The sequence below is a fragment of the Pinus tabuliformis genome, chromosome 2_2 (genome assembly GCF_031772625.1).
Source record: "Pinus tabuliformis cultivar Carrire ecotype Pingquan chromosome 2_2, CPIR1, whole genome shotgun sequence".
Classification (NCBI taxonomy): domain Eukaryota; kingdom Viridiplantae; phylum Streptophyta; class Pinopsida; order Pinales; family Pinaceae; genus Pinus; species Pinus tabuliformis.
In genome coordinates this window covers 673,159,291-673,175,803 of record NC_142300.1, presented here as the reverse complement: position 1 = coordinate 673,175,803, position 16,513 = coordinate 673,159,291, and the positions used below count along the sequence as shown (strand labels likewise).

General features: G+C 34.0%; 1 protein-coding gene across 1 annotated transcript; it reads left to right on the top strand.

Moving 5' to 3' along the window:
* Positions 1 to 3,976: 3,976 nt before the first annotated feature.
* On the top strand, positions 3,977 to 5,614 carry LOC149194433 (uncharacterized). The gene has a single exon (XM_089405086.1). It carries the CDS (start codon positions 4,024 to 4,026, stop codon positions 5,491 to 5,493), a length of 1,470 nt encoding a protein of 489 aa, XP_089261212.1. The 5' UTR covers positions 3,977 to 4,023; the 3' UTR covers positions 5,494 to 5,614.
* The last annotated feature ends 10,899 nt before the right edge of the window (positions 5,615 to 16,513 follow it).

Below are 16,513 nucleotides of genomic sequence, written 5' to 3'. Positions count from 1 at the left end.
TTTTCAGCTTTGCTCTGATACCAACTATCATGAAGTGACAATGGGATCAGCTCCTTCCGAAAATCCCCTTTGCACTTCACCAGGTTTCCTACAAAACCTAGACTAGCTCTGATACCAACTGTCACAAAGTGACAGTGGGATCAGCTCCTTCCGCAAATCCCCTTTGCACTTCACCAGGTTTCCTGCAAAACCTGGACTAGCTCTGATACCAATTGTCACGCCCCTACACTAGCGGTAGTCTTTCAACCACTTATAGCGAGGTGCGGCACCACCGAACACTTTCTTTTCACCAATACTTATGTTCATGGACTACGCCTTAACATTCGATACTTAGTTTATTTTTCGTTACCAAGTATTAAGATTAGCCTTTATACTAATGAACACCCATACACATTCATTATCCACAACAATTAACACATATACACAATTGCAACAGTATAAAGGGAGGGGCAACTCCCTGATATGAGTCTGCCCAATATCAATATATTTTCCACTTTTATAAAAATACAAGTAATACCTTGGAAACCCCAAGTTTCATACTTAGACAAATCTCAGCTTGTGTCCTTGTCACCAGGCACCCACTTCTTGCATGGTGGTCACCTTACAATCCACACTTAGCGGATTTTCAAAGCTTTCCCAACTCGTGTGCACGGGCACCCTCACCCGGGTCACCCACGCACTCGGTTGGTTTGTGTCACCGAACTTGTGTGCACGACTGGTTTGGGCGGGCGCGCCTTCATGCGACCCTCCACCCAACTCGCCTTCACACGAGTTATCCACAACTCACCGGGCGGGTGCACCTTCGTGCGGCCCTCCACCCGAACTCACCTTCACTCGAGTTGCACGACCGTCGGGCAGGTGCGCCTTCGTGCGGCCCTGCACCCGAACTCGCCTTCACCCAAGTTGCACGACCGTCGGGCGGGCATGCCTTTGTGCAGCCCTCCACCCGAACTCGCCCTCACCTGAGTTCTCATTCAACACTCCTGCCCGACCTCACCTTCATTTGCACGGTACACCCGCAGCCTGTCCGAACTCGTTCACCAGCCTGCAGCTCGCTCGAAGTGCGAGCACATGAGATTTTCACCCTTCCACGCACTTATGACTTGCACCTCAACCTTGGTTCGTATGAACTCATTATGATGGTTGTTGAATTGTCCTCCAGCTCATCCAGCCATCCATCAATATATATGGGAGGTGGCACGATTAGCTCACCCGGTCGACCCATGCCAGACTTGCCCAACTGACTCGTTCATAGCATGCAGCTCATCTGTGAGGTGGGTCAGCCCGCCCAACCCATGGGACCGCCCCCTCAACTCGCCCAACGCCTATAAACTCGTCTCCGCCTTTGTTTCCTTCACATTTCACCTAATTCCTTCGCACACACTTCACACGATGATGAGGCCTCGAACTGTAGGTCCTTACACTACACTAGGGAAAGTAGCACTTCATGCAAAGGTTGCAATTAGGACTGAAGCATCTCATGGGGCGCTTAGTCGATTGGGTTCTTTGTTCACAGGGCTCTCGGTTGCTCAAGCGATTTTGGAGTCATTGCATGCTGACATAGTACATGGAGAAGCGTCAACAAGGGAACCTGGGTTCGAATTCAAGCATTTGCCACTCTACTTGTTGGGAAAAGATCACGATTGGGCTCCACGCCATTGCCACTAGCTACTTTGTCTATCCAGGATTTTCAAAACGTATCCATTCTCAAGGGGCCTGAGCTGAATTCCCTTTCTAATTCCAGGTCTGAATGACACTCTCAGATGATTTTTGTAATACCAACACTTCCAATTTTTGTTCAAGGCCAAGCCTGCATGCCTGCTAGAAAACTTATAGTTTTCATGGTACTAGTATTTTTGTAGTTGTGTCTAATGCTTAGATGAGAAGCAAGTGTTGTAATATCAAGGTTTTATATATGTGTTATTGGTATAGTTCCCTCAGGAAAAGTAGTAACACTCTGTCAATGCTCGTGCAATATTTTTTTGAAGTAACAGAAGATGAACCTTTACAGAAAATAAAATACCAAATAAAATCATAGATATACATATTAAAGAACAAACAAACATATGGAATCATGCTAGCTATTGTGAAACTAGTTAATGATTTAGGAAAATTATGTATAATCATTTCTTATGTAATTTCAGAGCTTTTGCAAGTTATGATGAATTATTTTGCATTTTTTTTTAATTAGCATGCTAAAACGTATTTACTGTAATGCATTTTGAAGAGGAGAAATTGATGTCCTCTTTCAACATGATGAGTTAGATTGGAAAAAATCTTTATAAATAATAAAACAAATTTGAGATCACTTTTACCTTTAAATAGGGAGTTTGGAGGATTCTAATATTTCAAACAACAAAAATAATATATAAAGTGGGTGTTCTGAAGACATTCACGATTGTTTAAAAAGTAAAGATGGATCTCTCTAACCAGCATCCCATGATATGAAAGGACAAAACCTAGTCATGTTCAAATCAATTATGAATTTATGGAATGTATAAGTTTTGATTTGAGATTTCCATTTCCAACCGCTAAATAGATCCAATTTATAAAATTTGAGATCTATTATGAGCATTCTAATAGTGAACAAACTACATGAAAACTCTCAAAATGAAACAAAAAATTGTTTGTCCCATTTATTATATTTATTGAACAATTAAAAGACCCTTCATTCTAATTATTCTATCCACATATGTTTTTCTATATAGAATAGAGATGGCCCATAGTTGAGCACATGAGTTTGAACCTTGTGCATGGAGTGGGATTGCATCGTGTTAGTTAGGTCAAAGACAAACTTTTTCTTCCATGCCAAAGACCCATACTCTCCTTAGTGAATACATATCTTGTGTTTATCTTAGAGTATATAGCCACCATACAATATGTGTTTATCTTGAAGCTTCCTCTTGTGCTTAACTCCTTTTATTTTCTCTGGTTCAATTTGGAATTGCTTGAAGCTTCCTCTTGTGCTTAACTCCTTTTATTTTCTCTGGTTCAATTTGGAATTGCTTATATATGAGAAATAAAATTATAAAGATATATCTAATATGTATCTCTTTATCATGCACACATACATACATATTTAAATGGATATCTTTTTGCAATTATATATATATATTGAACGGCAATAATGAAAAAGTGAGTGTGTTGACTTGACTCAGAGTGTGGCAGAGGCGGCCGGGCGTTTACAGATAATAAAGCAGATTGGCCTGACTCCACTCCACTCCGGCACGGTGGCAAAAATTTCGTCCTTCTCATTTAATTTATTTTTATGTCCCTGTCAATTAGGCCAACATTTTTGAAACCTACACGTTTTCCGCGTTATTGCCTTGCAATTTCGAGCTCACACGAGGACTTCATATGAGAGGCGTATATGAACACGCAGCTCACAACTTTTGAAGGAGAGCAGAGTCAAAGGCGGCTACCCATCCTCCTCTGTCCACTCAGTTGTCACTGGCCATACATTTTGAAACCTACCCATTTTCAGCGTTATTGCCTTGCAATTTCGAGCTCACACGAGGAGGACTTCATATGAGAGGTGCATGTGAACACACAGCTCACAACTTTTGAAGGAGAGCAAAGTCAAAGACGGCTACCGACCTCATCTGTCCAGTCAATTGGGCCATTTCTACGTTATTGCATTACAATTTCCCACTCACACGCGAAGGACTTCATATGAGAGATATATATGAACACAACTTTTTAGAGACAACAACATCCAAGGCTGCCACCGGCCCTCTTGTGTCCACTCAATTAGGCCATTTAATTTCCACGTTATTGCCTTGCACTTTCTCAAAGACGACTGTCATTTAATTAGCCTTTATGTCACTGTCAATGCCAGTCTGGCAATTCGACCCTTAGTTTTTCAACAAATTTATTTTCTACATTATTGCCTTGCAATTTCCAACTCACACGCAAATGACTTCATATCATATGAGAGCCGCTGAATCTATCTATATATATGAATACACAGGTAACAGCAAAACTCACAGGATTTCAAGGATACGCTTCAGTAGAGAGGGAAAAATGGGTCTCATTCTCAGGGTTTTGTGCTTAGTTATCATGGCGGTGGTATCCATGAGTGCAGCAACTATTGATAACTCAAATGGCCTTTCATCTGTGAATGCGTTTCACGAAAAAAGAGACTTAAACGCTCTTCTTTCGTTCAAACAAGCCATCACAAGTGATCCATCTAGATCGTTATCCAACTGGACGGTCCAGAACTCCCACAATATATGTTCGTGGTATGGTGTTCGCTGCAGACGACGCACAAGACGAGTAGTGCACTTAGATCTTCATGGATCTGAGTTGGAAGGTACTCTGTCTTTTTCTCTTGGTAGCCTTTCTTTGTTGAAGGTTTTGAATCTTTCTCATAATAATTTGAGTGGAGTAATTCCGCCCGAATTTGGGCGACTTAAAGCACTGAGAATACTCGATCTTAGCAATAATTGGATTCTCGGAGGATCTGTTCCCAAGTCATTGTCTAATTGCAGCCGCCTCAAATGGATCGGACTTAGCTCAATCAACTTGACAGGAACCATACCTGCAGAGTTTGGTCGTCTAGTCGAGTTGGAACATCTAGACTTGAGTGAAAATTCACATCTGAGTGGGAGTATTCCAGCTACTTTGGGCAACTGCACCTCTCTATCTTATCTTGACCTCAGTGATAACTGGATGCTCGGAGGAATTCCACCGGAATTTGGGCAGCTTAAAGCACTGAGAATGCTTGATCTTAACAATAATTGGAAGCTCGGGGGATCAGTTCCAAAGTCATTGTTTAATTGCAGGCACCTCAAATGGATCGGACTTGCAGAAATCAACTTGACAGGGACCATCCCGACAGAGTTTGGTCGTTTGGCAGAGTTGGAATATCTGGACTTGTCATCAAATAGGTTGACTGGCAGTATTCCAACTTCTTTGGGCAACTGCACCTCTCTATCATATCTTGACTTGTCGTCGAACTTAATAAGTGGTCACATTCCTCTCACACTAGGCAAGTGCATCTTTCTGTCTAATCTTCACTTGGCGTGGAATTCACTAAGTGGTCACATGCCTTGGACACTCGGCAATTTGAGTCAGGTAACCTCCATTGACTTTCATTCCAATAACTTGTCTGGGAAAATTATAATTGAGTTGGGATTGTTGCAAAAGCTAGAGACCTTACGTCTATCCTATAACAAATTGGGGGGCACCATTCCTCCATCGCTAGCAAACTGCTCTTCCCTCACTTCTTTATCTTTGGACAGCAATGCATTAGTGGGGAGTATACCACATCAGTTGAGCAACTTGAAAAACCTTAGTACATTGTCCATTGAGGATAATAATATTTCGGGTTCGCTATTCGAAAGCATTACAAATTTCAGTAACCTTCAATATCTATTTGCCCGTAACAACAATTTCATAGGTCCAATTCCAAATTCAATAGGAAAACTAAGTGCTTTAAAAAATTTGTATTTGGATTTAAACAATTTAAGTGGACCTATCCCCCTAGCATAGGCGAATTAAAAGCTCTCGAAGTCTTGTCAATATCTAATAACAAACTTTTTGGAAGTATTCCCAATAGTATTGGTGACTTAGTTTCATTAACAAATTTAGATTTATCGAGTAACAATTTAATTGGGGGTATTCCAAATAGTATTAGTGGTTTGGTTTCACTTAGCTCTTTAATTTTATCAGAAAACAATTTGGTAGGACCAATTCCAAAGGATATCGGCAATTGTACTTCTCTCAATATTTTTTCTGCTCACTCTAACAAATTATCTGGAACTTTACCTGCATCTTTGGGTCATTGCATCAACATTCAATACATAGATTTAAGTGCAAATGGTTTCACGGGTGAACTCCCCGAGTCCCTCTCATTTCTTCAACAACTATGTGTTTTAATTCTTTCTTATAATAATTTTAGTGGTCATATTCCTATAGGGTTCACAAATCTCACAATGTTATATGCTTTAGATTTATCTAACAATAAACTTAGTGGAAAAATACCCTCTGATCTTCATAGACTCCAAAGTTTCATAACTAGAGTACCTTACCTAAATGATGGGCCTTATGTACAAGAAGGTGGTACACTTGTGAGGTTGCCAAGCAATTCTATGATAGAGGGAGCAACAATTGACATTAAAAGGCATATATATAGCTTGCCATATTCTAGTTCTACAAACACCATATTTTATTTGTCTAGCAATAATTTGACTGGAGAAATCCCTGCAAGTATAGGAAGTTTAAGCATCTTGCGATTGCTGAATTTATCTGGGAACCAGTTGGAAGGGGTAATCCCTGCATCCATTAGCAACATATCCACGTTGGAGGTGTTGGATTTGTCAAAAAATAATTTGAAAGGCCAAATTCCTGAAGAGCTGTCAATACTACATGCATTGAGTATTCTAGATGTTTCGTCTAATCACTTATGTGGGCCAATCCCAAGAGGAACACAATTTTTCACTTTCAATGTATCTTCATTTCAAGAGAATAAATGCTTATGTGGTTTTCCTTTACATCCTTGTGGTGAAAGAGAAATACAAATGATAAAAGGCAATGATAGTAGTAAGAATCATATTGTAAAAGTGGGGTGGTTTCATCGTGTTGATGAAAAGATTTTAGTTGTAGCATTGGGAATTGGACTAGGGATTGGATTTGGTGGAACTATTGCTATGTTAAACATGTGGGAAAAAGCCAAATTTTGGATGTCTAGTATGTGGCCCATTAAACCACAACCATATTATGGAGTGTACAGATTCCCTACATAATCAATAAAGATTGGCCCATTAAACCACAACCATATTATGGAGTGTACCCAATCCCTACATAATCAATAAAAATTCCAAAAGATGTATGACTATTCTTTTATACTTTATATTTTTATATATAATTTTTTATAATATTTTTAAATTTTAATAATACATGTATTTTTAAAATGTCAAAATAATACATATTTGACTATGCATATGTTTGCAAATTCATAAAATATATAATACTTTGATTAATTGCACATCACCTTATGCAATATACCATAGTGTTGTGTTATATATATATAAAGTAATTAAAATTCTTAATTTGTTATATAAGTTGAGGTTTAGTGTTTCTTTATTACTAAAATTAAGTTGTATGATTTTTGGAATGAGAACATTGAAAATATGGATAAAGTGAGAAAGGGTTAGAAATTTTCTAGGAAGTATAAAAAATTAACATCAAAGAATATATATATATATATATATATATAAATTAAATTATAATATATTTCAAATATCATTTTAGACATGCATAATATAATATTCAATGTTATTTCAAATATAATGGAAACCAATCCAACATTGTTATAAATAGTTACATTATAGTATTATATTTTATTATTAGGTTAATATAATAATTATATTTATAAAATTAATAAAGTTGTATTAAATTTTTATTAGCAGTAAAAAAATAGTTTATTAGACATATATATATATTAAATATTATTTAAATAGATAGTTATAAAGTTTTATATTTAAATAATTATTAAATAAAATTTATATATAATTTTTTTTAAATTATAATTATAATTATATTTAAATATAATAAAATAATTTAGATTTATTTAAATTGTGGATCTATCAAGTGTTTAGAGGGATTAATTTTTTTTTTCACTTTAAAATAGATTTGAGGTTTGTATATTAAGAGATTTGATTTTTTTTAGGTGTTTGATAAATCATGAGTTAATATAGATCTAGGAAGGTTTAATTTCTCCCTTAAATAGATTACATTTCACATAAATATTATGAATTAATCAAAACATTAAAAATTAGATTACAATATTATTACTATAGTGTATTAGAGAGGGCACAAAAATATTTACTTTTAATTTAATAATTAATAACAAAAATAAAATTTTAGTTTAATTTGTTTTACGTACTACAAACTATATTAAGAAGTTGAAATTTTCAAAAATTTCTAAAATTTAGGAGTTGCTAATATTTAGTTTCAATTCTTTAACTCTCAAAACCTTGAAAATAGAGGAAATAATTTTTAAAATTTTCAGAAGTGATTAATTAAATTATATATATATATATATATATATATATATATATATATATATATATATATATATATATATATAACATTTTAATTGGGAGGATATGAGTTGTAATACATTATAATACATTTGTCGACGTTTTTTGAAATAATGGGTGAAAAATCCTAACAGCTATAATTCACTAGGAAACAACTATATTACTGGATTGGACAACTAGACTAGACCAACGTCACAACTATAATTGAATAGGAAACAACTATATTATTGGATTGGACAACTAGACTAGACCAACAGCTATATTTGACTGGAAAATGGCTAATTGGACTGGACCAAGGGATAGGGAGAGGAAAAAATATTGTCCTCTCCCTATCCCTTGGTCCAGTCCAGTTAGACGTTTTCCAGTCAAATATATCCATTGGTCTAGTCTAGTTGCCTAATCCAATATAGTCATTTCCTAGTCAATTATAGCTATTGGATGATCTGCTCTCTCTATTTAACATGGATCTTGTTCTTCAACTTGTGGTGATGATGAGTAATTTATGCCTAAAAATCTTCTAAAAAAATTGAGATGGATGGCAGAAGCCTAAATTCAACAAAATATTTTAATTTCAAATAAATATATATTATAAAAAAACATGTGAAAAAAAACCTTATAGTTAGAACATTTAATTAGTGTCTTAATCAAAATTACGATAGATCCATCTTAAAGTAGAATTTACTAAGAGCCAAGAGAAATCAAATCTCTTGAGGTTTAAACCATTTGCTCAAAAAACCTCTTAAACCTCGATAGAGAATTAAAATGCATCTTCCCATAGATATATATATATATATATATATATATATATATATATATATATATATATATATATATATATATATATATATATATAACTTTTTAAGCCCACGGGGCTTTGGATTGACAGTGAATGGGTGCGCTGTAAAGGCACTTCTTGTTATAGGTCACCGGTTCAAATTGGGTACTTAGGTTACTCTGAACTATATATATATAATATTATATTGTAGAATTAATTATAAAAATATTGAAATTTGATGAAATTTTCATAATAATGGAATACTAAATAAAAATAGCATAATTTTGAGTTTAATAAAATAATTTAAAAAATTGTTATCATTTTCTCAAATTTTTAGAGTATTTTAACTTATTCATTTTTAAGTTGAATCCTACTAACATAATTAGTTGAGAAAAAATTTCCTTAATAAAATGACCTATGTTCAAACCTCAAGATAAAACATTATTTCTTATATTTATTAAAATTAATTAATAAATAAAATTATATATAATATTAAAATTACTAAAACTATTAATTTAAAAAATATGTATATTTTTAATTTTTTTAATATTTTTTTAAATTTAACAAACATACATTTTTATCATACTTAATATATCATTCCACTTAAGTGAAAAATTAAACTAATATCTTCGCATCAAAAAGTGTTCAAGTGTCTTCAGAGAACACCAATTACTGTATATCCAAAACTCTGTAAATTATATTTATTTAAATTATTCTAATTATATTATAAAATAATATATTCATTTTAATTGTTATATATATTTTCCTTCTTTATACTTTCTTTTTTTAATTTCTTATATTTCAGATGACTAAATCGGTGTAATTATAACCTTTTTGTTTTCTAAATCTACTTTTCCGTCCTGCATACTCTATATTTTTCATATTTTTCATAAATACATAATTATGTTATTTTTATTTGAGACCTTTTATCGTCATTGTGAGTTCAATAATGTTGCAAATTTTATTTATTCATAAATACTGAAATTTAATATGCTATTAACAATTTATTTATTTTATAAAAGTAGTTAACTTTACATATAATAAGTTTTTCGTTTATCAATGAGTATTTTAATATCAAATATATTATTATTAATATCTTAATAAGGAGTGGTTTACGGAGGTGGAGAAATTGTTTGGATAATTAAAAAAGTCGAAATCTAGGTAAAAATGTTCAAAAAATCTTATAGATGCATTGTTTGAATCATGTTTTTGATGGTGGAAATGGATTCAGCACCATAATAAATGTTTAGAGTACCTAATATTATGAATTTTAACAACCCTTATTTAGATATACAAAAATCTTTGCAGATTTTTTCAAAATATAACTTGAATTTCCAAAACTTTCAAGACAAAAAAACATAATTTTTAGACTATAACTCTTAATACTACCTTTATTGTAATTTATTTTTTGAAATTAAAATTAATATATATAACTTTTGAATATCACTATTATAAAATATATCCCTACCCAAATTCAAAATAGATATCGGAAATATTGACAAACATCCCCACGTAAAATTACAATATTATATCTATAAAAAAAATATTAAGCATCGTCTAAAAAATTGTAATTTAGATAATACAAATTAATGATTACCTTTATTTATGATGTTTTTCATTGATGTCAACTTTATATTTATTTTCCTTTATTTTGAAAAAGGAAATTTCAATAGAACTTACCACATGGTGAACCGTTGAGATTATATTGGGTATTGTTTTTCATTAACAACTCTAAATAGTGGAGTTCTTTTTCGCACATATAATTCGTTTTAATGTCCTCTCCTCCTCGTTTATTTATGTGATGTACTTTAGATCAATTTTTTGTGTGGTGTACTTTAGATTAAGTTTTGTTAGCACATAGGTTTACAGGGTAAATTGTTCTGGTGAAGATGTGCCACACGTATGTGAACTAAGCCATGTAAAATGAAGTTAGACCATTATTTATTGTGATTTTGGGATATATAAGTTGGTCAAGAAATCCACCCATAAACAACCCACTATTATAAAATATGTAAGGTAATTCTTCATTGTTCATTTATAGGTGTGGTGTTTCTTCCAATAAACATTAAATAAGATAGAAAGGAAATGATGACATTCAAATTTAACTGCCATTATTAGAATTTACTTCAAAAATTTCAATATAATTTAATGTAAAGGAATTTGGAGGAAATGAATGCAACATTATCATCAATTGAGTAACAAAGAAAATTAGGTTCTTGGGTTTTACATTAAGAGATGCATTATTGTGTAAAAATATTAAAATATATACATCAATTTATTAGATAGAAATTCAAAAGAAGTAATATATATTTTAAATATGACATGACAAAATGGAACATTTTTTGACCTATGGCTTAGGCTTATATTTCATGATTTTAAAAACTAAATATGAACTGTGAAGTTAATTTGTCTATGGAAATAATATCCCATTTTATTGTTGAGAAATTTAGGCCATTAGGATTAGGAGATTTCTCTTTGATGATAATTGTTTGTAAATGTTTTTTACTTCTTTAGATTATGACTTTTTTTTACTTAGATTTATTATAGCAATCTTTTTCATCAAACAACCACCTAAGCATAAATAATAAAGAGACAAGTGACATAGACTGTAGGTGATAAGCTAGGGCCAAAATATCTCCAACTTAAGATTAAAACCCAAACAAATTCTTCTTCTTATAGAATCTTCAAGTGATGAATTCCAAGACCACGACCCTTGACCTATTAACCTCTCCAAGACCAAGTCACAAGTCTCCTTTCTTCTTCCTTGAGTCAATGATGGTCAAATCACTTGATTCACTTTATATCTTGACTGCCCTTTAGAATTCAACTTCTTAGTTCATACCTGCAACCCTCGACCTCTGCAGAAACCCTAGTTGCAACACGTGTGAGAGATAGATGGTGATTTTATCCCTTGATCTTCTTCGCTTGGACAAAATGACTTTCTCCTTTAACTTGGCTTGATGAAAGACTTTTTCTTCTTTTTTGATTCAATCTTGTAAGAAAAGTGTAACAACTCGACTTCCTTTAGCAACAGACAATACTTCTTTTCTTCGTATGTGTAAGAGGAATTCACCAAAACAGACCCAAGGTATCTCGACTATTATTTCTCCTTTCTTCACTAGATTATAGGCTACTTCTTTGCACTTCTTGATGTATTTCAGATCCTTGATTGATGTCATACAAGTGAGGCCAAGTTTTGTATTTACAGTATTTTGTCCATGAATAGAAGGTCAACTTGCTCTTCATGAGTAGGCCGACATGCTTGACAATAATGATCTTCATATCTTTGAAGGCCAACATGAGGTAGGACTTGTGACAAGGTCTTGGAGGTTTTGTAACACAATTTACTTCACTAATATGCCCAAATGGGTCTTCAATCTTTGACATTGACTCATTAGACTTTATGACATGATGACCAACCTAATAGCTCACAATGGGAGCTTCAACTAAAAATAAAATTCCTTTAGCATGACACCCATGACTCAAGCATTACAAAATATTTTTTATTTTTCTTATTTACATCAATTACATAAAATCATAATTACACGTCATTATGAAGAGCAAACCTAGTTACACTTTTCAACACTCCCTCTTAACTAGGGAGGTATTCATAATCTACACAAGGTACTTGGACATTCTCAATCTAAATAATTATCATAATAAGAGTCATATTGGTAACCAATCTATATAGCATCATATCAACCAACATTGTCACATAGCAAGGCCTTGAATAACAACTCTATCTCTCCACGAGATTAGAGCACAATACTAGTGAGATCAATGATTTATAGACACCCTAATTATTATCTCTCTCAGAACATACCCCGCCCGGGTTCTATCATAGTATGTTCCATCAAGATTATTCTTATCTTGGATTCCCTATCAAATCCTCAAAGAGCATCAGATGTTAAATGCTTACCCAATCCTCCATTTTATCTTCCTAAGTGAAGACAAGAATGATGTGTTTATCACTCCCTCTCAAATTAGGGAGGACATACCTATTCCACTGAAGGAATGTATCTAAGCTCCCTCTTAATCAGTGACTTGATAAAGCTCCATATTGACCAAGGACTTGCTTCCAACAACTCTAATGTGGAGACTATGGGACGAACAACTGCTTGTAGCAATACTTCTTTCGATGTCATGAATTTCTTCTTCTTCTTTATTAAGGAATCTTCATCCTTTGAGATTTCTTTGTAGGGCACGTACCATCCATCACTTTCATTTATGTCAATCATTTCATCATTTTTTTCAACATAAAGTGATACATTTGTCCATACTCGGGATTCCTTCATGCTTTTCTACCTTCTTCATGTCATGTTTCCTTAAGGAAATTTCATCCTACCACATTAACATAAGTTATTCCTTTGGTAGCCTTGCAGCAAACCATCAAGATATTGCTCAAAAATTAGAAAATGAATCATTAAATCAAGATTACCTTTGTGATGGTCTTTCAGCATGACATCTTCCTATTTGCATCAACATCCTTCATACACATTGACACATCTCCAACAAGATAACAAGATATATAATGTCAATGGTATCTTTATTTTTGAGACTTCATCAAGCTCTTCATATCTTTCCCATGGAGATATCATAGTCAAATCTTCCATTCCTTGGATGTTGATTTCCTTCTCCATAGTTGAATTATACGATCTCTTCCTTCCTTTCTTCACACATTTCTTCCAAGAAATTCTAATCATATTTCTTCCAATTTTGTCAACCATCTCATATCTCATATGAGGAACTATTATATAGTCAATGTGTGACCCATTCCTTCCTACATCCTTTCAAAGGTGGAGATCCTTTCTTTTGATCATGCTCTCAAGATGGAGCAGTTATCCCTGCAACGATATGACATGACTTGAATTTTACCCAAACATATGCATACACACATCATCTCTTCTTTTGGATAATCTAGACTTCCTTTAAAAACTTCCTTGATTGAACAAATTTCAATCCCCTTGCTTTACCTCTTATGATATCATACCTTTACTTCATGAATCCCATACAAGGTGGAATTCTCAGTGAAACACTTGCTCCTATAAGAAGGTGAACCTTCCATTGAAGATTCCAAAGGAGGATCATGATAATCCTCATCCGACAAATTCTTCTCTTGAGTTATGTAAGATGAGTTTTTATACTATATCACTTTCTTCCTCCCATGAGAACTAATCATGCTTCGAATGATATTACCAAGAGCTACATCCTTCCATAGGCGACTGCCATAGCTATCTTTCATGCTTCTTCTAAGATAATGTCATGAGCTCCTGCCTTCAATAATATGATTCTATGATGCCACGTGGCATCCTATCATGCTTCTAAGTGATTCCTACCATGGTGGTTATATAACAGAAAAAATTGAAAATAGAGACTTAAAAAGAAATTGGATGAGGAAGACTATCTCAATCATAGTAGAGATATTTTACTTCCTCAATGGATTTATTCTTTTCGGCTTCCTTTACTTCTTCAGTAATATGGGCTTATTCTCTTCCTCTTTTTTTATTTCCCTTCTTAAGCTTAGGACAATATCTTTTATAGTGCCCATATTCTTGACATTCATAGCATTAAACCTTTGCCATATTCTTCCTTTGTTTCTGAGGACCAAAGTTTCCAAAATTCCCTTTTCTCTTTCCCATAGCAGCATATGCTTCATTTTATTCATTTGATCCTACATCATATTTTTCCTTCAACCTAGATTTCTCAATTTTGCATAGTGACCATAGTTCATTTAATGGAGTGGCTTTCTTTTCCCCATATATACTTGATGAGAAGTTGCCCCATTCTTCTGGTAGTGCATTGTGCAATATTGTAGTTATTTCTCTGTCAGATATTATCTCTCCCAATTCTTGTAATTGATCCCTTATTTCAGATATCCTCATAAAATATGAGGTTATTCCTTCTTCTTTTGATATATTCATTTTTTAGAGTTTTTCCTTAGCGAGATCACTTCACCTACAGTTCTTATGGAGAACAACTCTACGAGCTTGTCATATATTTCTTTTGATGTTTCTAATTTTGACACATAGGGAATGATGGGATCCTTGATGGACTCTATGAGAATCCTCTCAGCCCTTACTTCTCCTTTCACATGTCTTGCAAGGGATTGAGCATCTCCATTTGGTGGTTTGGTGAATGAGCCCTTAATGTGTTCCATGACCTCATTTGAAATGAGATTCAGATCTGCCCTCTTCTTACATGCAAGAAAGTTTGAAGCCCCAACAACTTGCTTCTTTCTTTGTAGAAAGACATTTTGAAAAATTCAGATGTAGACATAAATATACTTACTTGAGAAGATGATTCTTCCACTTGCTTCCTATTTTAGTTTGATGATGATTATTGACAATAGAAATTTTGTTCTTAAGATTCATCCTAAGCTCAAAAGAGAGGGATATTACCTTAGACCTTTTGAATAATATAACACTTATTCACAGAGATTATCCTGATTATACACTATTTGTGGAATACATGCATAATACATAACCTCCTCTACTATTGATCATCAATTTTGCAGTATTCAGAAACAATCGCATGCGCACATTGAAGCATCAATCACACATATTAACACAATATATCACGGGGAAAGCATACAGCTGAAAATCCCCAACTATCTGTATATTATATTGATTGAGAACATGTAACAATACATAGTACAATACTCCTCGCAAGTACTCAGTACTATCTCCACCTGTTACACACAAACTAGCTCAGATCTGAATCAATCACAGGTTCAAATCTCCTCCGCTGCTTGTCTGCCTCCACTGCGCAATCCTGCATGAGAATGAATGGGAATGGCTGATCCAAACTCGTATTTACCTTGGCTGAATCACGTAATCCTCATTGGAAATACTCAATCCATTGATTGTGCAAATCTCATGCACAACTATAGTCACAACTGACAGCTGTCTTGCCCTTTCACTCACCTCCAACACTTGTCTCTACTGAATTGTCCATGCACCGAGTTAACTGATTTATTATTTAGTTGATTTATGAGTACATAATTAGTGAATTAATTAATAATTAATTCACACCACTCATCACTAGTGTATTCTGCAGTTAGACTAAATACAACTAGTTCAACTAAGTCAAACTGAACACAATTCCATCAACTCCTCAATCAACTCCACCAAACTCAATCACTTGAGTTCTAATTGAAGTCCATCATGCAATAGCTCAATTGACCCATAAGAAAAGCGTATTTCCTTCTGGCAGTTGCATGTTCCACATCCGTAGCTCGAACTTAAGTGCTCAAAGAGGATAAGATAATGTTTATAGTCCAAATATCATTAAGAGCTAATAATATTCGACTATTCTATTTTTAGCCTGGTAGTCTAAAAATAGACTCCGCCCATATGTTTAAAAATAGAAGTCCATCTATTTCTACCAACATGACCAATCATCCACAAATAGCATCCTCCAACTCATAGACCATGATCCATATGTCTAAAAATAGACTTTGTGCAAAAAATAGCCTACGGGCCCACTTAGTGAAGGCGACTCCTTTCCACTAAGCTCCATCATCTTGTTGCATTTTCAACACTCCCTCTCAACAAAATATGGATTATCTGCAACCCCTATCCTGCAACTCTGGAATGTTCTGCATGCAACACATTTACCCAGTCCACTTGCTCCAACAACACTTGGAACAAAAACACTCCCAACTGACCACTCTGTTGGGCTAGGAACATACTAT